Source organism: Candoia aspera, chromosome 3 (assembly GCF_035149785.1).
Source record: "Candoia aspera isolate rCanAsp1 chromosome 3, rCanAsp1.hap2, whole genome shotgun sequence".
Taxonomy (NCBI): domain Eukaryota; kingdom Metazoa; phylum Chordata; class Lepidosauria; order Squamata; family Boidae; genus Candoia; species Candoia aspera.
Genome location: NC_086155.1, coordinates 185,076,986 through 185,102,668, shown reverse-complemented (window position 1 = coordinate 185,102,668; position 25,683 = coordinate 185,076,986). Strand labels below are relative to the sequence as shown.

The window sequence follows — 25,683 nt, the reverse complement described above, 5'->3', positions numbered from 1 at the left end:
TCAGCCTACATTACATAATTCTACATGCAACAATAGTTTCCCTAATGCAGCCTTCTCCAGACTGGGTGCTCTCCAGATGTATGGACTTTCCAGAATTCATCAGCTAGCATGGCTATTGCTGAGGATTCTGTGAGTTGAAGCCTACATATCTGGAAAGCATGTAAGTGGAGGAACAGTTTCTGAAAACTTAGCTCCTGGAATCCTTTCTCTCAAACAAAATAATATTTGTTGTCATGAGTAAGGATGGCGAGCAGGGGACTCCCATCCAGACTGTCAAGCGCATGCGTAGCACTGAGGAACTGTTCAGCCATTCAAAGAGACACAGATCGGGACCGCCTTAACCTTTGGGGGTTATATGTCTGGGTTTTTCCCACGCTTCTTCAGTTTGTTAGGATTCCTGTTATGTACTAGCAATAAACATTAGAGACCAGTTCCTTGTCTCAGCGTGTTTCCTGGCTGTTAGGACATTTGTAGTAATGTTAGATAACTTATTCCTTAAAGGATTCAACTACTTTACACAAACTTATCCACTATATCTACATATGCCATTGATTTATAAATCCCATCATCCTCACCACTATGGGTGGAGATGGTGAGAGTGTTAATCCAGAATCTCTGGAGACATCTGGGTGGTGAAAGTCTGAGTGAAAGGATCATATCATTGGTGACGTGGTGTGGTAAGCAACTGTATTCAGAAGCTGTAAAAGTCTGCTTAGAACAAGCTAACTACATGACATGCTTTGGGATTTTGATATTGTTGAAACAACTCCTGACAAACTTTTGGACTGCTGAAATTTTAAGCAACAGAGGTTGGGGTTGAGGACAAAGACAAGGAGAAAGAATTTTCCCTAGTATCTAGGCCTTATCTCAAGTTTTCTTACTGCTCTAATTTTGTTATCCCTATTCTTAGTATTTACATTAGACTTTCTCTTGACAGATCTGGTTAGCATATTGTGCTAGCAGTTATGAAAAGTCCTTTTAATTGAGTTTGTCAGGATCATATTTTGAAAATTCCTTTGGTCATCCCCAATGTGGGGTTGATGTGTACAGTTTGAGAAGATGGTTCTGTGTTACAACTAGAGAAGCAGAAGGGACTGATTTAAGTCCACCTTGCTACCACTGTGTATAATCTACCACATAACCCTCAGTTGGTAGTCCTCTACCCTCTGCCTTCAGAATTCCAACAAAGAAAAGATCCTCACTTTACAAGGCAGTTTATTCTATAGCTGAATGATTCAAGCCATTAAGAAGCCTTACTAATAAAATCTTTTATTATAATGTGAACCCAATTCAGTTTGGATTTTATCTTTTGGACAAAAAAAGGAACACATTTGTTCCGTCATTTATGTTCCAACTGAAGGGCCCTAATTTTCCTTGTTTTTCTGTCCATACTTGCTCCCTCTGGCTTAGGAGAAAATTTATTGTTGTTGTTGTTGTTTCATTTTTACCCATTTCTTTTCTTAGATTAATAAAAATATTACTTAGTGCACTTGTTAATCTTAGCATACCTTCAAATATATTGGTATATTTAAACTTTCTTGTCTTATCATTGCTGGAGAATAATCTTGAAATGAATATTTTAAATGTATATTCATTTTGATATTGTGAAAACTTTGAGGATGGTTTTCCATAGAGAAATGGCACAAAAACAAAATTGATTGCCCTATGTAGTGGCAGTTAAGGATCCTGAAGTGAGAATCCAGGAGGGAATATGTTCTAAATCCCTCCAAGATCCAAGTTAGACCCAGGATTTGGACTGGGGTTTGGAGACCTCTGTTAAATTAGAGTTAGATTGGGCTGGAAGTAATTGAAAGCAGGCCAGTGGGGTTGCCTAATGACCTCTTGGTTCTCAAGTGTGCCCTGCTGGTGTGGAGTGGTTTGGAGGAGGAGGAAGTACTGTAAATATCAGAAGTGGTTAGAGGTAAAGAGGAAAGGATGGCTAACGTGAACTCTGCAGGTTTATTTATATTATTTATTTATCAAATTTTGTCACTGCCCATCTTCCCCAAAAGTGAGACTCTGATGGACCAGGTATGGTTGAACTGGAGAGCAAAGGAGAAGGGATAAGAGTAGTGATGGACTGTGGGAAGTATGGCAGGTGGAGGGAGCAGACTGCCTTCAGGGAAGGGGGTCTGTGCCTTTGAAACCAGGTCCCACTCCTGGCTTCCTGTTCTCAACCTTAATGCGAGGTTATCATTTCCTTGGAAGCCCTGGGAGGTGGTTGCTGCTGTTTAATGCCAGGTCTGGCTGTAATAAATCTATCATCCACAATCTGATTGTGGATGAAAGGGCAGACATATCTTACAATGCTGAGACCTGGATGAGTGAGGAGGAGTGTACCCATCTCAGGTATGAGCCCATCTGGGCTTGCAGTTCAGCACCAGGCATGGACCCTGGGCAGGAGAGGCAGGGTGGCAATTGTCATGTGTGAAGATTTTCAGATGATCAGAGATGCTGTTCTTTAGAGCTGGAGGCCTTATTTTTGAAGTTGGGCTCCAGGGATAAGCTGGGATTGCTGCTGTTGTACCATCTCTCCTGCTGCACAGCGTGATCCCTGTTAGGTCTCAATTTAGAGTTTCTGGTGGAGTTCCCTAGATGAATGGTGCTTGAGGATTTTAATCTGCTTGCTCCAGAGTAGGGGTAAGAGGTAGCTTGTGAGTTCATGGCCTCCCTGATAACCATGGGCCTGTACCTGGTCAACTGACTCATGTAGGAGGTCACATGGTAGTTTTGGTTTTCATCTTGGATCATGCAGACTACATGGGGCTGTCCTTGAAGACCACCTAGAAACTACAATATGTTTACAATGTAGCGACTCAAGTAGATATGGACATTTATTGATTTGCTCATGTAACACTTTGCTTCAAGAACTCCACTGGTTACCAGTTGGTTTCCAGGAGCAATTCACTTCTGTCACTTTTAAAGCTCTTCATATCTCAGGTCCTGATATCTGCAGGACTTCCTTCTTCCAGTAGTGTCTGTCTGTCCTTGAAGATCTGGAAGATAAGGCTCCTTCCAGGTACAGGCATTTTGGGAATCCTGGGGTCAGTTAACTTCTCTGGAATAGGGCTTCCCCCTGATATCAGATGGGTCCCAACTTTATTAGTTGTTTTTTTTAAAGCTATTAAGACCTGCTGTTTTCAATGGGCCTTTGAGATCAGAAAGGTTGTTTTGTCTCTCTTGGAGAATGATTGGGGTTGCTCCTCAGTGCCTAGGAAATTATATTTTCATTCTATTGATATTGTTATAGTGTTTAGGGTTTGTTTTTGTTTTAACTATTATTACTATCTTGGAGGACTGTAGGCCACTCAGAGTAAAGCATGATTCTGCTAGGTAGAAGGAGTCAGGATGATTCCCTCTAGAGGAGATGTTGACAGGCAATTCTGAGAAAGTGTAGAGAGAGCTATCAAGCCAACAATAATGGTTCAAAATAAAAGTTCCCATTACCTCAGCAAATGGTTTCTTAATTCTAAGGCTTTACGAATGCAAATCCTGGATATCCGTATCAGTTCCATTTTAGGTGTATTCTACAACTGACTGAGAATGTTTGCGTTAGCCCTACATTAATCTAGCTTTAATGGAATTAAGTCTAAGTACATCACAACATTAATACAGTTTTCTGGGATTTTGGAAAGAACGTCACAGTTGGGATTTAAGGGAATGAGAGAAGGCTGGGTAATAGTGTACTGTTTGTAATTTTAAGAAACAGTGTGATGTAGTTTATTAAGATGTTGGAATAGGACCAGGGATCCCAGGCTGAAATCCGCCATTGGCCATGAAAGTATACTGTGTAACTATATACCAATCATGATCTCTAACCTGGTCTAACAGGGCTGTTGTTTGCAGGGAGGGAATACTATACATGCTGCCTTGAGCTCCTGAAGAGAAAAAGCATAATGCAAATCTAAAATAATAATGTTTTTTTCTGATACAAATTACTTGAATTTACAGAGTTAGACATTACTTGGGCAGCAGCTGGCAAGATTAGTCTGGCAACATTGTGTGAGATCATCTGGGACTCTTTTGAGTCTGTAGCAACTGAGGAAATATATACTGTGCTCTGTGGTAATGCACCCTTTCCTAATCTAACCATCTCTAGATCCAGCCATATTGGACAACTTCTTCCCAATCTCCAATTTTCACTTTCTGAGCTTTGATGAAGATGATGTTCAGCTATAGAGGATCCTACAGGAAATGGATTATCTGGATTCCTTTCGGTCTGGATTCAGACCTGTGCATGGTACAGAAACAGCACTGATTGCCCTGGTGAATCATCTAACTTGAGATCTGAGTGGAGTGCAAGGGCATTCAGGAGAAACACTCAATCCTGTTTAGACCTTTCACCAGCATTTATACCATCAATCATAGTATACTTTGGGTCATCTGCAAATGTTGGTAGTGGGAAGTGCCATTTTGTGGAACAGTGTAGACCAGTATTTCTCGACCTTGGCAATTTTAAGATGTACGGACTTCAACTCCCAGAATTCCCCAGCCAGCATGGCTGGGGAATTCTGGGAGTTGAAGTCCGTACATCTTAAAATTGCCAAGGTCGAGAAACACTGGTATAGACAATTCCAGTTGGTGTGCTTGGGAAAAAATATAAGAGGAAGAGGAGGAGGAGGAGGAGGAGGAGGCGGAGGGGGAAGATATAAAATAATATAAAAATAATATAAAATAATATATAAAATAAAAATAATAAGTTGAAGAAAGAGACAGAGGGGCTAATATAATAGTAATTATATTACTATTATAATATAATATAAAATAAAATAATAAGTTGAAGAAAGAGACAGAGGGGCTAATTCTGGCTGCATAAGACTAAGCCTTAAGAACAAATACATATAAAGCCAGAATTGAGAAGACAGCAACAGACAGCAAATTCCACCTCTGCAAAGAAGCTGAAGAAACAGTGGACCACCTAGTTAGCTGCTACAAGAAGATCGCACAGACTGATTACAAACAACGGCATGACAAAGTAGCAACAATGGTGCACTGGAATATCTGCAAGAAATACCATTTGCCTGCAAGCAAGAACTGGAGGGACCACAAAATAGACAAAGCAATAGAAAATGAAGAAGCTAAAGTGCTCTGGGACTTTAGAATTCAAACAGACAAGCATCTGCCACACAACACCCCAGACTTAACAATTGTTGATAAGAAAGACAAAGAAGTCTGGACAGTGGACATTGCAATACCTGGAGACAGCAGAAGAGAAGAGAAAGAACTGGAGAAAATCACAGAATACAAAGACCTGCAAATAGAAGTAGGACCACAGTGGCAAAAGAAAGCAAAGGTAGTACCAATAGTAATAGGTGCCTTGGGTGCAATTCCAAAACATCTGGAGCACCCCTTGAACACCATTGGCATTGACAAAATCACCATCAGTCAATTGCAAAAGGCAGCTTTACTTGGAGTAGCTTACAACCTGCGGCGATATCTTTAACACAATTAACAACATCTGCCTATCCCAGGTCCTTGGGAAGGACTGGATAGGTGGACAAAAATGCCAAATCCAGTCTAAACATCTGGATAACTGTATGACCAATCATCATCATCATCATCATCATCATCATCATCATCTAAACTTGTATGCTGCCCGACTCTCAGTGACTCTGGGAGGCTCACAACAATCCAAGAAATTACAATAAAATCAATAAAACATAAAAGATAAACAATGACAAGCACAATGAAGTGAGGGGCCTCGCTCTCCCTTGCCAAGGTCTGGGTCAAAGTCTTGACCAAAGGGGTCAAGGTCTTGGCTCCTCTGATGTAGGGTTTCAAAGCGCTCAGCCCTTTCCCCTATCCTTTTTTAATATTTACCTTTGGGAGATGTCGCCCATTTGTTTGGACAAAGATACGGATGATACACTAAACTGTATATTGCCATCACAGGCTGGGCTTGGGGGTGGTTGGAAGTCTTGATTCATGTTTTGGAATCTGTAAGGGGCTGGATTGAAGTTAAATTTCTGCAAGATAGAGTTGCTGTTGGTAGGTGACTCTTCGCTTACTCCTGGTCCCTGGATTAGCTCTCGACAATGCATCATTCTCCCTGAAAGAGCAGGACCATGATTTGGGGGTCTTCCTGAATGTTGGGTTACTGCTAAAGCAGCTGTGGCCAGGCCAGCTTTTGCCTGAGTCTGGCTGATACACCAGCTGTGGGTCTTTTTGGACTGGGATCAGGGAAGTCAGAAATTAAATATTTATCTCTATTTATTTTTAAGAGTGTTTTTCTTGTCTTTTTGTTTGTTAACATTTATGAATAATAATATAATGGAGATTTTGGCATTAAGCTCAACAATTTAGATTTTTTTAAATTAAAAAATCTTTTTTTATGTCATGAAAAGAATTCAGTGTCCTCTGCCTGGTATCTTTTATTAATCTTCTAACTGAGCATTCATTGTATAACTTTAGTAATTATCTGTCTATTCATGAATATTACCTTTCCTAAAAATACACCTTTGTTTTAATTTAAAAAAAACAACAAACCCTCCTGCTTCCAAAAGTCTAAGGGAGGGAGAGAATGAGGGTTGTGCATGTGTACGGAGAGAGATAGGTGGTAAAAAGGCAATTCACCGTGGAACCACGAGGAGGAAGACAGCTGGCAATTTTCCTTAGCAATTTAATATATCTGATCGAAAGAGGAACTAGTTGGAGTGTTAATGCTACAAACCACTTATCATACGCCCAACCCTTGTGTGTGTGTGCGTGCGTGTACAGGCACAGTATTAGCCTCCAGTTACTTCCTCACAAGGACATAATCCTGAGTAAGCAGTGGCACCTCTGGCAGTTTTCAGTGCTTGGAAGTTGGGTGCATGCCTGTAACAATACTCACAATGTTTTAAGGACTGGCATCAGAGAAGATCTTTATTCTTTTAGACTCCTTGTTGAACAGCTGGGTGACTTTTTCCTGGGCTTTTAGCACTACCTCAGAATCAAAATCTCACGTAAAGTGTGTTTGGGGGGTGCTTTTAATTTTACTCAGGTTTTAACAAAGGGTACCAAAGAGAACTTTATCAAAGTGCTGTTTTTATGTTAACATCATTTGAAACCATCAGCCTCTCCCCAGTTCGAGTTTGGTAGATGCTAGATATGTTGCTGAGAAACTAGGCATTCTGCTGCTGCAATTGATTTGTGCTTCCATTGCCTCCTTTATAGAATAATTGCTCTGCCCTACTCCTAAAAAAAAAAATCTGGGATAGTGCTTTGAACTGGCTTTGAACTTGGCTTTGCTGCTGTCCAAGTGTGCCCAAATACCACCAAAGAACTCTAGGCTAGTTTAGCCTACAGCCTGCTTGAGCCATTGCTGTTGGGGCTGTTAGTATATCCAAACAATCTTCGAAGGCCACAGATAGGAAATGGAGCCCACAGGGCAGTTCCTGGCCCAGGTCTAATGTTTTGATTTTATACAAACATACTGTACAATTACATATATGATCCTTTCCAACTGCTATCCTCCAGATGTGCTGGATTTCAGCTTCTACCACTGCTTGCTAGCTGGCCTGGCTAAGGCCACTTTAAGTAGGATTGAAATCCAGTGTATCTGGCAGGCTATAAGTCTGAGAAGGCTGTTTTAATGTTTCTATGGAAAAAGAAATATCTTCAGGAAACAGTATCTTATAGCCTATAAAGATTTAGGAGGGGTGGCAGTTTGGGGCTAGATGATATAGGGGTTGTAACTAGGAGATCAAAGTATTTTTCCATCCATCCTGAAAGAAGATCAGTCTACGTGGTGGTGGTGGAGTTTTTAAACTGTATTATCTCTATTAGATCATAAGGCTATGTCTCTGAGCTATGTCTGTGATACTTTCGACTATTTCTTATAGCCTGACAAACTTGTTCAAAATGAATCAAACTGTTTCCAAAGTGCGGGAGGGTGATTCCTTCTCTAATTCCTAAGTAACAAGTTAATAAATTGCTTCAAGCTTGAGTGTCATAACCATTCTGAGCTCTTTTGCCTTAAAATGTAAGTTGGAGGCTTACATAATGACAAAATTTATAATGACAGAAATGAGCAGCAATGGTTAAGGTGTCAGACTTGGATCGAGGAGAACCAAATTCAAGTTGTTGCTCACTGGATAGCTTTGGGCCACGGTCCCCTTCTCAATATGACTTATTTCATAGAGTTGTGAGCATAAAATGAGGGGAGAACCCTTTTACACACTGAGTATACTGAACATACTGAGAACCCAAGTAAAATGTACGATATAAATGCAATAAATAATGCCTGTTGACTTTAGAGCCATAGATTCAAAGGAGAAAAGGTGATTCAGAGCAGTTGGGGGCATTCACATCTCATCTGTCGACGACTCCTTAATTCATGTGTTTGTGTGCATGCCTTTGAGTCAGTCTTGACTCCTGCTGATTACATGGACAAGCCCCTGCAGTTTTCTTGGCAACATTTTTGGAAGTGGTTTGCTATTGCCTTCTTCCCAAGGCTGAGAGAGAGTGACTGGCCAAAGGCACCCAGTTGTCTTTATGCCTAAGGCAGGACTAGAACACGTGATCTTCTGGTTTCTAGTCCACTGCCATTAACCACTACATCCAACTGGCTCTCTTCCTTAAATATTCATTTAAGGAGTTGCTGTCAGGTGCTATGTGCCTACCCACGTAAGCTCATAATCACCCTTCCCTTTTATTTATGGGCTGCCGCATAACCTTAGCACACTTCACACAGCATACTTAATGGGGACAGTGCTGGGATAAGTTATGCAAACACCGTCGCTCTGTCAGCAATCATGCTGAAAGGAATTACTTTTAATCCATACAGACATGTTTTGTTTTGGGTTAACTATCCTTACTTGGTTACCCATGTTGTGCAACCAGCACAGTCCAGTCAAAAGTGGAAGTGCCGGTCAGTCCTCCAAGGAAACAAACTAGAGATAAACAGTAGGCAAAACGAGCCTCTCCATTACATTTCTCAGTGGCAAGAGACCCAGCAGCATTTAGCATATGTCCCAAACACTGGTTGATGCCAGAACTGTCCCTACTGTATTTGGCCGATGGTGATGGGGCAGATGATGTATTCAAGTCTTGCTAGTGCCCTTCTGGCACAAGGGCTCACTGGATGCCAGACACTTCCAAAAATAATAGGTGGGGATGCTGAATTCTCAAAATATTGACTTTTGATACTGTTACCGTGAGAGTGTGTTGCCAGAACCATGCTTCAGGAAATCCAAGGGCGTTAGTGGCCGATTGGCTTAAATGTCTTGCAACAAGGCCAGTTACAAAGTGTAATATTTTACTATGGTGTAACTTCCCAGCATATGCTGTTTCCTCTTCTAGTTGATCTTTGCCACGTTAAAATATTGCACATTGCACACTTTGATCCAACCAGAGCTTGGTTGGTTTAAAGGAAAAAAAATGTTAGCCATTATTAATATGCATATCAAATGTGTTACTGCTCTGTGGCTCTTTGGACATAACTAATTGGGAAGAAAGCCAAAAATATTGCAGCTCCTGGAGGGTATTGACTGCATCCTTCATGAAAGTATTGGCTTGTTCACCCACTGTTTGGGGAATTCAAAGACTTCTGTACAGCATGCGGGTCATAACAAGTCCTCTGTGGATTCTACAAATAAACCTTAAAGTTGACATTTAAAAAAAAAGGAAACGGATCTTCTACCCACAGTAAGCCACAGTTCTGTAACCAAAATATATGGTACTTACAAAGCCGAAGTGGGCCTTCAGTGCATTGCTTGGAATATGGACTGCATTTTGTAGGTTTCTCCATGTCATCCCCTCCATCTTTTTATTTTTTTAAATTTTTATTGGGAGTTTTTATGTAGATAAAAGACAAATAGAGGAATATATATAAAGAAAAGAGAGAAAAAGAGAAAAAGAGAAAGAAAAAATGCAGAAAACAGAGTTTAAGGGGAAAAAAAGATAATTAAAGAAGTAACTTCTGCCCTTCTTTACAGCAGTTACAAACCCATTGCTCTTCCTCCCTCCTTAACATTACAATAATCCCTTCAGCCCCTTATTCAATCCTTTTCCAATCATCACATCCAGAAATCACCATTTCACTTTTTTCCATTTTCAGGAAAAAGTCCATAAAAGATTTCCAGTCTTTTATAAAAGTACCTGTTGTACATTGCACACTTTGATCCAACCCTGACAAACCCTGACCAAACAGCTAAGTTTTACCATCTCTGCTAATTCTGCCATCTTCACAATCCATTCCTCCACTGTGGGTATTTCAATATTTCTCCATCTTTGTACATATAATAATCTTGTTGCAGTTACCATATATAAAATCAGCCTTCTGTAAATCTTTTTAATTGACTATCCATAAGTCCCAATAAAAAAAGATCTGATTTCATCTCAATATTAATCTTCAAAATTCTTTGTATCATCCTGTGTCCCCCTCCCCTTTTGGGGGGGGTTCACAAGCCCACCATACATGGTAAAATGTCCCTTCATGTTTTGCACATTTTCAACATTCACTAGAAGTACCTTTATACATCTTAGATAATTTCTGTGGTATCATATACCAACAGAGCCAGTTTGGTCTAGTGGTTAAGGCAATGGGCTAGAAACCAGAAGGTGTTGAGTTCTAGTCCCGCCTTAGGCATGAAAGCTGGCTGGGTGACCTTGGGCCAGTCATTCTCTCTCAGCCCAACCCACCTCACAGGGTTGTCGTGGGGAAAATAGGAGGAGGAAGGAGTATTTGGTATGTTCCCCGCCTTGAGTTATTTATAAAAAAAATAATAAAGGCGGGATAGAAAACAAACAAACAAACAGTACATCATTTTATTAAAATTGCTCAAAGAACTGATGAAATCATTGTTTTCTTCTTAAAAGAGCACATGGGTATACAGGACTGACCCATCCCCTTTTCAGCCTAGGGAGGGGAAAGCTAGCATCAGGTTGGCCAGTCCTATTGTTTGATGGCAGCTGAGATGGTGATGATGTTTCATCTTGCATCAAGAACCGGCATCTCCAGGTAAGGTTGGGAGAGAATCCTGTTTGAAACACTCGACTGCTGCTAGTTACTGTAAAAAAATACTGAGTGATTGTCAGTTCAATTATTTTAGTGATGAAATAACTATTTTAGCATATTGAAAACAGTACCATAATTGTTAATGGATTTACTGTGTGTGGTTATTCTATCCTTAAAATAATTGGATCAACTCTGAAGCTATACTCATTTATCCTTGCTTAATGTTATTTTTTTGTTGTTGTTTTTTTGGAGGGGAGTGCCTTCAAGTCAGTCTTGACTCCTGGCAACTGCATGGACAGGTCCCTGCAGTTTTCTTGGCAAAATTTTCAGAAGTGGTTTGCCATTGCCTGCTTCCCAGTGCTGTGACTGGCCCACGGACACCCAGTTGGCTTTGTGCCTAAGGCAGGTCTAAAACCCACAGTCTCCCAGTTTCTAGCCTTTTGCCTTAACCACTACACCAAACTGGCTCTCATATTATTAATTATTTGATTTATATCCCAACTTTCCTTCAGGAACTCAAGGTGAGATATTCCAGTCCAATTTTAATTGCACCACAAGATGCAATTCTGTGCAGGAGAAATGTAGGAGACTGATCAGCCTCCATGTATAAAGTTAGCATATGGAAACATTTCCTAACTATGTCTGTTCAGCCAAGAGAATCAGGGTATGTCTGGGGATTGATTCTTCTGAGCCTTAGAAATTCAGTGATTCCTTAGATTTATGTCATTATCCAAACACTCAAAGAGTTAATTATTTGTAGCAAATTTTTCTGTCCTGCTAACTTCCAGCACTATTATTGGTACTTTCAGTTTCCATCTAGCTGACACAGATTCCTAAAACTTCTATTTTTATGGTTTTGCATTTTTTGGCACCCTGCAAAGAAATCTTAGATGCCAACATCTATCTCATGTACTGTTTGAACTTTTGAAGTAATTTTGCTTGAGTTTGTTTTTAAAATCTTCCTAAAATATCTCTGTACTCATGGTATACAAGGTCAGAACACATGCTGTGGATCATTAACTTGGGTTTGGCATGCTGTGTGAACCCAACCAGTGAGATTTATTTCAGAGCCAGCATGCCTAGAATCAAACATAAGTGAGAGGACTCACTTTCCACATTGTATCTTTACCAGTTCATAGCTATTTTTTCTATGTGGTTCAGAGTTTTGGGGCCAATTCACTGAGTTTTCATAGATACATTAAAATTCCTCCTGCTCTTTCTTCTCTTTTTCTTTTTTTCTGGGTACAATTATGAGTGCAGCTGGGCTTGCACATCCTACTGAGTCACCATATAAGAACATAAGAACACAAGCAGTGCCCTGTTGGATCAGACCCCTGACCCCTGAAGAGTCCAGCAGGCTGTTCTCACAGTTGCCAACCAACAGCACAAGGAAGCCCTCTAGTCCAGCGTTTTCAACCTTGGCAACTTTAAGATGTGTGGACTTCAACTCCCAGAATTCCCCAGCCAGCATGCTGGGTCTAGTGGTGCTGGCTCTAGTCTCTCATGGCTTCAGAGGCTGCCATGCTGCCACCAAGGCTAATAGCAAGGGATCCCCATGACTTCCATGAATTGGTCCACACTGGTAGCGAGCACCACATCTCATGGTAGCAAGTTCCAAAGTTTAATTACATGTTGTGTTAAAAAATCCTTTTCCATGTCCTAATTCTTCCAGGCTTCAAGTTCATTGGATAGTGTTTTGGGAAGGGAAAAATAGCTTATCCTGGTCTACTTTATCCACACCATTGGTTTGGGCATAGCATGTGTGAACCCAGCCAAATATACTTTAGTCAAAAAACTGTTACTAAAGAATATATGGTTTAGCAGTGTATAAGAAACAAATCTACATCTCAGGTAATAGCAGGTTTGGTGATGATTGCACAACTATGGGTGGGAGGTTACCCCTTCCCATTCCTCATGCTTGAGTTTTGGTTAGGATCCTTCCCTTGCTCTGTTTCTTTTATAGTCAAAAGACTCAACTGCAAGTCCTGCGTTTAACCTAATGTGCAGGTTGACTTTTTCCAAACCCCAATCTATAAACTGTGCTGCATCATTTCTGGAAATGTTTAGTGCAATTCCCATCTTCTCCAATGTACTCTTTAGTCTCTTAGTGACCCAAGTGCCTGTAAACTTCTTGCCTCTTCTGATGCAAAGATTGGCTCACTGTCATGTTTAACATTTGGAAGTGGGAATCACTAAAGAAGACTCAGATTAGCAGAAACTGCAGAACAAGGCAATCCAGCTGCCAGCCAGCCAGCCAGGAGATCTCTGGAAAGTTGTCCAGAGCCAGAAATAAAGCCAGCTACGAAGTCAGTCAAAGAACCAGGCATCCTTTGAGCAACATGTTTTCTTAGCACAGCATAACCTTTGGGTTAAAAAAACAAGGTTATTGCTGTAACTGCTTCTTAAAAAAATAATTTATAGCATTGCATGTATGGATCAGGTTAAATAGATTTATAGTGAATATATATTTTTTGCAGTGTTAAATTTGTCAGATGATGACCTGTGCTATAAAATAGATTTAATGAGCACCTAGTTTGCCATATTAGAGTGCTTTCAACTTGATAGAGATGGTCTTCCACATACCAACTTTTAATGCTCCCTACACCCATCTAATGCTCCTACCCCTTCTTTTAGATTCTTGCTTTATATATATACTTTTAGTTTTTAATTCATATATCTTTTATGGGTACTCCTCATTTAGTGACCATAATTGGAACTGACAACTCTGTCATTCAGTGAAGTGGTCGCTACGTGAAACCGCAACTGTGCTTACGATCTTACTTCAGCTTTCCTTTGCTTTACAGACCTGTAAAGGTCGTAAATGTGAGGACTGGTTGCAAAGTTACTTTTTCATCCCTGCCATAACTGCGAATGGTCCTGTGTGGGGCAGTCACTAAATAAGGACTACTTGTATAGCTTTTAGCTTTTCATAATTTTTTTAGAGTTTTATTTTTACTCTTGTTGTATCCTTTATGCTTTTCTAATGACTGTACCCCACCTTCCTTATGCTGGTCTATGACCATAATAAAGATTTAATTTGAGTTGCAGTGAGTATAAATTTTGAGGTTAGGGTGCACCCAATTACCAGAAGGCAAGGTAGGCTTTATCATCCTGATGGAACTACTGTGGTCCAAAGATGTTTCTGCAAGTAAATAAGATGCCAGAGGCTGAAGTTTTGTTTTCCAGCATGCCACCTTCCTATTATTTTTTTAAAAAGAAAGTAATAGTGAAAAAGATGGAGCCTGGGGGTATTTGTAGGCAAATGGCTTGTCCCTGTTTTAATGAGAGTGATTTCCCGCACAGCACAACTTCCAGACAGTTAAGATATGTGCTGCGTTTCTTGCATTAATGAATCCAAAGGGATTCAAACAGACCACTCATTTCAGCAGCATCCCCCCCGCCCCGCCACCAAAGGAGTTGTGTGCATGTATATTTCCCCTCTTTCCTGCTTTTCTCTTGCAGAACTGGCTCTTAACAAGCATAATGAAGATTTTAAAAAAAAGAACAGAAGAAAGAAACGTAACTACACATCAATTATTGTGTTAGCATCAGTAACTTCTCTCCTCCCCCCGCCCTTTTCGGCATGCCTGCTTCCGTCCAGATGGGGGCTGGCTCTTGGGTGGACAGGCCAACCACGTCACGGAAAAGCCCTGTCTCTGATCAGATGGGCTTAATATAAACCAGGTTTGCTGGGAAAGAATTAAGAGAGGCAATCCGTGAACAGAAGGAGGATTTTCTGTGGGAGATTCGCCTGGTGTTCCACACTTTGAGAACTAAGGGAGTGTGATCAAGAACATCGACTGGAACAGACAGTTAGGAAAAAAAACACCCAGCAAGGTAGTGTTTCTTTAACAAGAACTAATTAATTAAGCCTTCTCTTTAGCACCAGAGCAGACTTGTATGTAGAGAGCAAAAAGAAAGAAAAAGTGTCATTTGAAATAGATGTTAAAAGTTGCATCAGAACTAGCTGTGTTTCTTCATTAAACTCAGATTATTAACAGTCCAGTTAGCAGCACATAGTGAGGAAAAGACCAGCTTGTGCTACACAAACAGATTTGACTGTGTCTGTTTCTAAGAGGTGATGTTGTTGACTGGAAGGACGATAGAGAAGTGAGTGTGTTCAAGATGCAGGAGGAGTTTGATATTATCCTTGCTTGTGAAAGTTGGCGTGGCTGGAGGAGAAAATGCATAGCCTCATTTTGCAGGTCAGTACGGTGCCTTTCTGTATGGCATTCCTTTGCATCCCTGGGCATCCCAGAGTTGCGAATGGTAGATAAGTGTTTGTATTTGAAATGCCAGGGAGAGCGCAATTTGCTGTTTTGTCTCCATGCGTTTGCTTCCAAAGTGGGGGGACTCCCCCTCACGAGACTCTCATCAGGGAGCGTGACTGACTGACAAATGCCTACTTTGAAGGAGAGCTGATCTGAACAGAATGCTACTGTCCCGTCCACTTTGGAAGAGTGCCTTCAGCCTTCTGTTCTGTTCTGCCTGTTAGCTCTAAAGGTGTGATGTCAGCTGAGAAAGAACCAGGCTTTAGCTTGAATAAGCAAAATGTCTAAGTAGCTGTCCTGACTAGAGCTGGTGAGCATCAAGGCAACTTTCCTAAAAATGGTATCTGCAAATGTTTCTGGCCCTCAAGAATTGCCTCACAGTGGTTGTCTCTCACCAGTGCTGAACAATCCTTCCTGCAAAGTGCATATATAAACCATCTTTAGGCATGGGAAGATTGTCATAGCTTACTGCTCTTGAGATGAATTAGAGCCTAATTAGAGTAGAAGGGAATTCTTACACCACATTCATAGCGTGGATACTCTTTTGGCCTATTTCCTCCTCCACATAACAAGGTTTTGTGTTGTTCCTGATCCTTTCAGGGCAAAAAGGAAGGAACTTAGGTATACTTTTACTGTTGGATGAGATCCTTCTTTCTTCTGCAGCCCCTGGTTCCCAATCTGTGGCTCCAGAGCTGCTTTTCAGGGGGCACGGGGGAGCAGAAGGCAGACGGGATTGTTAAAGATGACCTTCTTGGCCTCTTCCTCCAGGATGAGTGGATTTCTACTAAGTGCCTCTCCTTTGCAGTAAAACCAAGTTTCTTGGTTGCTTTGGATGGCTTTTTTAGATGATACTATACTGTTGCTTGATCTGCACACTGATTGAGAGCAACAGTTACCCACAAATCACATGGTCATGTGGAGGAAACAATCCAGTTTTTGAATTCAAGTTTGAAGTATTGTTATTGGTGAGCAGTTATTATAATTCCCAAACCCTCTGCTGCCTCTTAAGCAGGAATTGACACTGCTAGGGGCATCCTTCTCCTAGTTTAGCCCTTTGGAGCTACATTCAGGAATGCTCAGCAAGGTTTTCACATGCTGGGAATTCCCCACATCAGACAGAGAAGGTATGCAACCTGCTGGTACTTGTGATACTTACCATTTCACTGTTGCTGTCTTCAAGTAGGGAAGGGAAAAAGCCATGACCCTGAACAATGTCACCCTGCGTCGCAGCAGCAGCAGCTGTGGTGCCTTGCAGCCTCAGCAACAGCGCTGGAGCGTTCCAGCAGATGGGAAGCATCTGGTCGTGCAGAAAGAGCCCCAAGAGGCAAATCGCCAGAAAAGGTACACCCTCAACCCCGAAGGGTATTACCGCAAAAGCTGGTCGTCAGAGTCCTCCGATTCTGTCATCTCCTCCGAGTCGGGAAACAGCTGCTACCGAGTCGTTCTCATAGGGGAGCAAGGGGTTGGCAAAACCACCATTGCGAGTGTCTTTGCAGGTGTGCATGACAGCCTGGATAGCGACTGCGAAGTGCTGGGAGGTAGGTGGCTTTGTTCTTTGCTGCCCAGGTTGAGTTAAAACCTCTTGGGTGAGAGGCTGGTGGGGACAAGGAAATGCAAAGCACATAAATTTGGAGCTCCTGATCTTGAAGTGGTAACTCTCTGGCCTCCAAAGTGACTTCAGTCTGTGGTTATCTATTACAGAAGATGGCAGAGCCAGTTGGAGATGGGAGGGAGCTGTTTCAAGTTTTCACTGGAATGCCAACTTAATCTGATTTTGCTTTTCTTTCTTTTTTTAAATGAATACACGAACTGAGCTCTCATCCCAATGTAGTATGCCTTAAAAAAAAAGAAAGAAAAGTACTCTAGGGAAGTGTCTGTTGAAAAATGTATATATTTGTAAATGTAATGTACAAAAATGCATGACATTGTTTGTAGAAATTGTGTACCTTAGATTACAATGCGAACAAAATATCTATATTTGAAGAAATGCGCCCCCAATAAATCCAAATGTTAGCGCAAACTTTAAGAGAAAAATTCTCAAGTTCAACAAACCAAACTGGACAGATGTGCAAGTCTGAGAAAAGTTTAACTTGACTGATGTGCAAATAATGAGAAACCAAAACTGATGGGGGAGGGGTTGCTGATACGGCTTTAAATCCACCAAAAAGCTTGTGAAGAAAGTAAATAGGAATTCTAGAACTTAAGTGCTATTTGCTTATGTGTTACGTTTTTGGGGACATAATCTTCTGTCAAGATTCTTGAACTCAGGTGTCTTAAGAGTGATGATTATGCAAGCTGCTGACTTGCTGAGTAGGAATTAGGGCTCCTGGACAATTGTTATTAAGATTCAACATGTACAACATCCCAGCTACTTCATCATATTTTCAACATATTATAAACCAACATAAGCAAAAAATATTAATGAGTTTGCAAAGGATACACATTATAGATAAGGCTGATAGGCAAATTAGAGTCCCTCCTTGGGAGGGAGATGGGCAGTGATAAAATTTGATAGATAGATAGATAGATAGATAAAGAAAGAAAGAAAGAAAGAAAGAAAGAAAGAAGGATAATTGGGTACAGAAGCAGTTGATAGATTTAAGAAATGTATTCATATGAGAAAAATAACATTTCTACACATTATTATTAATCTCACTTGAAATAAGGAAGAAAGAAATGGGACCAGATCAGAAAGCAAACTTGGCATTAAAATACTTTTTAAAATCTCTGTTGAAAGAACTGTTCTAGGACTTGGGCAAGGTATTAGAAATGAGCACAGTAAGAGATTATGTTAAAAGAGCCTTGCAAGTGAATTCAGAGATGAATACTGAAATTGCATTCCCATGTCCCTGGGAGCATGGCATGATGAACCTCAGTGGGCTTATCTCTGAGTAGACATGTAAAGGTTTGCACTGCTGTAGTGTAATTTTTGTATATGTCTAGTTAGACATGTCCCTCTAAGTCCAATGTAATGAGCAGAGAACCTTAAGGTGAGAACAATGCAAATGAGAACATACTGACTTAAGTGAAGTGTAAGACTCACTTTCAAATAACCCTGCATTAGAGTGTGCTGAAGAATTTTTTGTTTTGTAAATTAGACTTGCTGAAGTTATTCACAAAAATGAGAACACTTCTACCCTACCCCAAGGCATCTTTTTTTGTCTTGGTTCAAGAATAGCTGATAAACTGTTGCCTTCATCAGGTTCCATATGGCAAAGTGATGATTCAGTCTTTAGAAAGGGAAACCACAGAGAAGCTAACTGTTGTTTTCTTCTCTATATTATGCCCCAGTTGCATCCATAGTTAATAGCAGAGCTGCCATAGTTTAGCTAACTAATCCCTCACTTCAGCTTTCCTCAAGCTGCTGTCCTCCAGCTGTGTTGGACTACAACCCTAATAATCCAAAATCAGCCATTCTTTGGTTGAGCATGATGAGCATTGCACTTCATCCTTCCTGGAGGCACCACACTGGAGGAGGCTGGGGTAGATTCAGTAATTCAAAGCCTTTTGATTAAATAAAAGATAGCCACTTAATTGTCCAGCAGCTTTTAAAGCATTAGTTGATTATTTCAATAAATCAATATTTACAGCATACTTCAAAGTCTTCTCTCATTAAAAAAGGGATATACTGTACAGTGTACTATGCAGTGTACATCCTCCTCCCAATAATTTACTTTTAAAATGGATTTGCTAAAAATATAGTAATTAAGGTCCTACCTTCCCTTTGGGGTAGATGGGCATCATTTTAAATTTTACAGGTTGGCACAGCAGTAATAATAGCATAAATTCAATAGCAGAGCATTTTATTTATTATACGTATAACTTATGTGTCAACTATGGATCTGTAGGTGAGGCATATAAAATCCAAAAATATTTCTTCAGAATCTGATTTCAGAATGGATTACATTTGGAACTGGAAGTGAGAAATGCAAGAGAACTGACAGGAAACCAACATTTTGGGATCTTTTTGCACCCACCATCAGGCCCGCAACTAGGGTCTGTGTCAGCCAGGGCAAACATGGATTCCGCACCCATTTTGGCGCCCCCCCAATGCTCATTCTGGTGCCTCCCAGCACGGCGCCCGAAGCACATGCCCCGCTTGCTCCCCCCTAATTGCGGCCCTGCCCACCATCTTCATTGCAGTATGGGCACTACAGCTGGAACCTTCTGAACATTTGCTTTAGAACATAAAAATGTTGGAATTTGGGGAATTGTAGTCCCAACACATCTGGAGGATAGTGAAGTTTGGGGAAGTTTCTGTAAAAATAGTCAAACTGCATCACAGACGAACGCAAGCAATCTTTTGCTGTATCAGGAATTTTAACACCCTCGTGATACCCTTTAAGAAGCATAAAAGTATGTAAGAAAAAGGTATTGCCAATTTGGTATTCTATGTAGTAACTGCCAAACTTTTTCTCAAAAAAGTCAGCCCCCTTTGCATTTACATACTTTAGCTCTAGAATAAAGCCGTTTGACTTAAGTTGCTTGCAGCTGTAGTGCCTGCTCACCCATAAATTGAGTGAAAACAAATATTTTCCATTACTAAGCCTAGCTGGAGTCTCCAGGGCTGCCTGCAGCTCCCATGGGGGTCAAACGTTCATATTTGCTTTATTTCTTTGTTTGGATCTTCTTTCTACTCTTCTTATCCCACTAAGGAGATAGAGACCTCCAGCAAAAAGTGAATGCGGTCATTCTTCTTGTAGGCTTCATTTTTTTCTACCATGGAAATTACACAATTCTGGAACTCGTAGAAATGTTCAGATCTTTGCCAGAGTCTGATATAAGAATGTCTGATGTAACAAGGGTTTTTTTTCCTAACATTTGCCTGGCGTGATGGCCTGGGATAGAAAGAACAGGCATGGAATACAGTCAAGATAGGCATTGCTGCCCTGTTGCTCGATATGGGTGGCACACAGCAGTGAGTTTATGAGATATCTGAGCTGGCATCCAGAGATGATTTATTTCAATTGCAACCAAGAGAAGTCTTGAGATAATTTTCCTCACTGTGACAGAATCAAATGAAAATAGATCATGCCATATCTTTTATCAGAGTTTGTTTAGTACAGGAGCACTTAAGTCTGAGATGCAAAAATTGACAGGCAGAGGGCCTCTCACTGCTTTAGCTTTAGAGACCTCCAAACTTTTTTTTTAAATCACATTGTTTCTTAATGGAATTGAAGAAAACATCATCACATACTTGGATGGGGGTTCTAAACATTGTATTAAATTTTAATTACACGTGAACAAGGTGAGATTGAAAGTTGATTTATCTCCATCTCCAGATACTAGTTTGCAGGCTACTCAGAAGTGAAGTGTGGTTCTCAATGCAGAAAAAGTGGTTTATTCCTGATTTATTACACAGAGCACATGCTGTCAGTTGTAATGGAGAGATATAATGTGATGAAGAGTTTTGTTAAAATTAAAAATCTGCCTAATTATTTCAACCTGAAAGAGTTTAACATTGTCTTTTCTCTTTTGGTATGGCATTCACTGTCAACAGTATATGGAAAATTTAATTTCTGCCAGAGAGGGAATCTACATATTCCTAACCTATAATTTGCCTAACGTTAAACTCTTAGTTATATAGTGACAAGGAAAACAAAAGGAGTGACACATATTTTTGTCCTTCTCTGTTCTAGAAGACACCTATGAACGAACCTTGCAAGTGGATGGTGAAAGTGCAACAATAATACTTCTGGACATGTGGGAAAACAAGGTAGTGTTGCAAAATCATTTTGCTGGGCAGAATTTTTTCAAATACTGAGCCATGTTCATGTGTGTATTCTAACTCTTCAATTTTGCTGAGTGAACTACATAATTCCATAAATGCATTCTTTTTTTGGAAAATTTAGCAGCATGTACTGTACAGCTGGAAATATTGAGAAGCCAAACTTCAAGGATCCTCTGTGACCATCAGTTACTTCTTGGATGAAATTTTACTTTGTTCAGGGAGAGGCTGCATTAAACAATTAAATATACAGCTGGTAGATTAGATACTGTGTGTAGGCTACCAGCCTGAAAGTACTTATTCTGTTGTCCCTGAAGTTCGTGATGGCGCATAGTGCCCTGTTAAGAACCTTGGTAGCCTTTGTGATCAGTTTTAGATAGCCAGCTCTCAGTTCTATCTATATCTGAGATCAGGCTGCTATTTTCTGACAAAGCACCATGGCTATGAATTCTCTCCCAGTTTTTGAAGTGTCTGGTGCCCTCCCTGGTTTTCAACCGAGTATAAACAAGTTTTTATTTACTTTTAAGTACTGCTTGATATTTGGTGTATTGGGGTGTGTGTGTGTGTATATTTACAATACTGTATTTCCTTATTGAAAATTACTTTGCTTATACTATAGACAACTTGGTATAAATTAAGATTGAGCTCAGTGGAATTATTAAAGGTAAAGGTAAAGATGCTCTCAAACTGAGCTTGCCTTCTGACCACTACATGGATCCATCCATGTCAAATACAGAAATAGTTTGCCATTCACCTCATCTGGGATTTGTTTTTGATTTATCAGGCCAGCCTACAATCTTGAGGTTCCTTAGTGGTTTCTCATTCCCTAGTCTTTCCACCTATTGAGACTACTCATCACTAATTGCATTGTGGAAACAGTCACTACATGCAGTAGTATGTTTTGATCCCTATTAAATGTAGTCATTAAGCCACCACCCCATTCATGTTGGAAGATGAGGAGTGACATTTGTAGGACCATATGTCTAATAGTTTTCTGAACTGGTCTTGGCTAGTTGCAATCCAAGGACTGTGTTTAATTGGGCTGTGGGTTGCAACTTAAGCCCCAATAAACAAATAAGTGGTTGACTTGGCTTAAGATCTGGGCACATTTAGCAAGGCTAGTAGAATCAAGGTCCTCTCTTTCATAGTCCATCTCCAAATGCTAAGCCGAGTGTATGAAGATTCTCCTGTATGGGTAGAAAGTGTTATGGCAAAGAGGAAGGGATTCTGCTCTGAGTGCAACTCCTTCCATAAGCATAGCATTTTCTGGGGTTTATAGGGATGATTTGATTAAGAGGGCAAGGAAGGACATTTATGCCACCCATTATACATATCTACACCTGGATCCACAATTCACTGATTATCTTGTAGCCATGCATTGCTAGAACAAGCAAGGAGTATCGCTGGTGAACACAGAAATACTTTGGGAATCATGGCAGTAATTCCATATATAGGTGAGTCTCCTATAGCAGCCATTTTGTGAGGGTGTCCATCAGATGCTTTCAAAATTCTAACTGTAAGATAGACCCCAAGATAAGTTGAAAACCACTGAGGTACAGAATGCATTTTATCCATCTGAATTTAGTGAAAAAGAGATTTTGCAAATCAAAAGCAAATTTTATATGCAAGCTTGACCTCCGGTGGCCTCATAATGCAATGCTTGTTTACAAATGAGAAAGGTGCACATGAAATAATGAAACCTTTATTGACAGTCGTAATCTGTGTTTCAGTTCCAGCAAGACAACTTTTCTCCTGTAGATGCTGGGCTTCCACATAGGAAGCCTGGAATTTCTGACTCCAAATCTCTTTTATTTGAATAGAATGAAAAAGGATGGCTCCAAGATCACTGCATGAAAGTTGGAGATGCCTATTTGATTGTCTATTCTATCACGGACCGGGCAAGCTTTGAAAGAGCATCTGAGCTAAGGATTCAGCTTCGCAGGGCACGCCAAGCAGAAGACCTTCCCATTATTTTGGTGGGAAACAAAAGCGACCTAGTAAGGTGCCGTGAAGTTTCTGTTTCGGGTAAGGATGTTTGCCTTTAGCCGCTTCTGCTTCATCTGTTTAGATGTTGTCACTTTAGGCATATCGTCGTTATGACTTGTTTGCACAACACTCTTAAACAATTATGAGTGGGGGTGGGTGGAGGGGTTTTGAATTCCAAAAGTAAATTAACTGACCCTAAATTTAGTCCTGATCAGTCACCATCCTGGCTAGAGTTAAACTAACTCTCCCCATGTTATAGGAACTGCTAACAGGAAGATCAACTGTCCCTTACATTGTCCATTACTGAGGTGGCTCTAGAAAGGCCATGTAAAAAAAATAGAGCTGCTCTAGGTACTTTATCTCTCTGGTCTCTTTGGTTTTTATATCCCTGAGGATGGTAAAAGAGGAATAAAGAGTTCTAGTGTGTGTGCATGTGTAATTCCCAAGTTGGTGTGTGGTGAATGCCAACCCCAATCATACCTTTGTGGACTTCCTTTTTTGCCTCCTCCAAGAAAGTGGGGGAAGAAGCAATACTCTCCTATATAGCAACCGGGACAAAAAATGAAAATAAAATGGCCTTCACATCACAGTGAAGTGGCACTGCTGAAGCAGGCTTCATTCAGGATGGCATTCTTTCTTCCCCTTCCACTGCTTTTTGTCTTTTAAGTCAGTGTTTTGCTGGTTGGGGAATTCTGGGAGTTGAGGTCCACACATCTTAAAGTTGCCAAATTTGAAAAACAATGTTTTAAGTTAACAGTCCAATGATGCTTCTTGTAATACCTTCAGTGGATATTCATCTGAATAGGCTTTGCTGTATTGTTCAAATTCTTTCATACTTTGGCTGCTCTTAAAGAGCCATATATAATGAGTGCCTTAAAATGGCAAAAGGTGGATGATTTATGAACATACTTTGAAAACTTGTTAGTATCCTGGCCTTAAACAAAGAGAAACATTGGGGGGAGATTAATTTACTACAAAAATTTAGCAATGGAATAAATTGCTTAAGGAGGTTGTAGGGTCTTCTTGTCTGGATGCTTTCATGAAACAGAAAAGTTGAGAACGATAATTTGTGTTCTGTGATTACACTGTAAACATGGCATTTGCTTTTATTCTGAGAGGCTATGGATTCATTTTTCATAAAGCAAAGTGGTAGTCCTTAAGAGTATGAAAACAAGCATGAACCTTTGGGGGCAACCCTAGTGAGATCTCAAAAGCTGGGATTCACTGTCCTCCATAACTCTTTAGCCATTCTCACAAATGGCACAAAGAAGCTAAAATTATACTAACTAACTAACTATCTGATAGATTTGATGGCTAATACTGGCCACACTGAGAACCAGTTTGGTGTAGTGGTTAAGGCATCAAACTAGAAAGTGGGAAACTGTGAGTTCTAGTCCTGCCTTAGGCATGAAGCCAGCTGTGTAACCTTGGGCCAGTCACTCTCTCTCAGCCCTAGGAAGGAGGCAATGGCAAACCACCTCTGGAAAACCTTACCAAGAAAACTGCAGGGACTTGTCAAGGCAGTCTCCATGAATCGGACACGATTGAACGAAAACAACAACAACAAAACCCTGGCCATATTAAATAGTTGCAGAACTTTGATTACTTTTAGTAAGTGGCAACTCCACCTGTATAAAGCAGGTTTTCCCATTGGTCAGGCAGGCTGAGGATGATGGGAACTGTAGTCTATCATATTTCAAGGCCACCAGGCAGTAGAGGCTGATACCCTGCCTCAGGCCATAGGATTAGAAGAGGCAATTCATTGAATTGCCGTTGCCAGCTCTTTCTTTTTTTGAACTTCTAATTAATTTGCCCTTTGTTTTCTAAAGAAAATGCAAACATCTGTGCTAAATAATACTTTTGACTTACATCGTCTTCAAATCTTTTCCAGAGGGCCGAGCCTGTGCGGTAGTGTTTGACTGTAAGTTCATTGAGACCTCAGCGGTTGTACAGCATAACGTGAAGGAGCTGTTTGAAGGCATCGTACGTCAAGTTCGTCTGAGAAGGGACAGCAAAGAAAAGAATGAAAAGAGGCTGGCATATCAAAAGAGAAGAGAAAGCATCCCTAAGAAGGCCAGGCGATTCTGGGGGAAAATTGTAGCCAGGAAAAACAAGAACATGGCTTTCAAACTGAAGTCCAAATCTTGCCATGATCTCTCTGTCCTTTAGGAATGTGGGACATGTCCAGACATCCATCTGTCACAAATATTCTACGTAATTTCCAGAACTGAGAAAAATCAATCTATATTAGATTGGTCAACAAGAACTTTAAGGCGGATCTGGATTCACAGTTGTGATTATTGTGATGATGTATGCCTGCAATACAGTAAGTGTGGCCTGATGCATGCATGGAAGAAGAAATGTCATTTATATGTTTGGATTATATTTGGAATGAATGCATGTACTGGACTGGGGAGAGAATTTTTATGCTCTCTTATGTGAAAGAACATTCCGAACAATATAGTGAGATATGTCTGAGGAAACACAAGCTGTTTCCTGTGTTGCCTTTTGGATAATCATTTATAAATCACAAAACGTTTGGAAAATGGAGGACATTTTTTCCCTATCATCCTTCCTTCCTTCCTTCCTTCCTTCCTTCCTTCCTTCCTTCCTTCTTTCTTTCTTTCTTTCTTTCCTAATGGAAAGAGAAATTGGTATTCTTAGAGTTGCCTTCTTCCTAATCAATCATTTGCTTTTCTTAAGTGTGCGCTGCTAAGTCTTTATTGTTACAATATCATTTGTCCCAGTGGAGCAGCATT

At 40.4% G+C, this 25,683-nt stretch overlaps 1 protein-coding gene across 3 annotated transcripts; it reads left to right on the top strand.

Moving 5' to 3' along the window:
• The first annotated feature begins 14,699 nt into the window (after positions 1 to 14,699).
• GEM (GTP binding protein overexpressed in skeletal muscle) lies at positions 14,700 to 25,477 on the top strand. Of its 3 annotated transcripts, XM_063299491.1 has the most exons (5): positions 14,700 to 14,776; positions 16,394 to 16,748; positions 20,850 to 20,926; positions 22,759 to 22,963; positions 24,816 to 25,477. In XM_063299491.1, exons 2-5 carry the CDS (start codon positions 16,409 to 16,411, stop codon positions 25,091 to 25,093), a joined length of 900 nt encoding a protein of 299 aa, XP_063155561.1. In that variant the 5' UTR covers positions 14,700 to 14,776; positions 16,394 to 16,408; the 3' UTR covers positions 25,094 to 25,477. The 3 variants fall into 3 exon arrangements, with proteins under 3 accessions (XP_063155561.1, XP_063155562.1, XP_063155560.1); XM_063299492.1 differs by lacking the exon at positions 14,700 to 14,776 and having other exon boundaries at positions 16,391 to 16,748; positions 20,853 to 20,926; XM_063299490.1 differs by lacking the exon at positions 14,700 to 14,776 and having other exon boundaries at positions 16,391 to 16,748.
• The last annotated feature ends 206 nt before the right edge of the window (positions 25,478 to 25,683 follow it).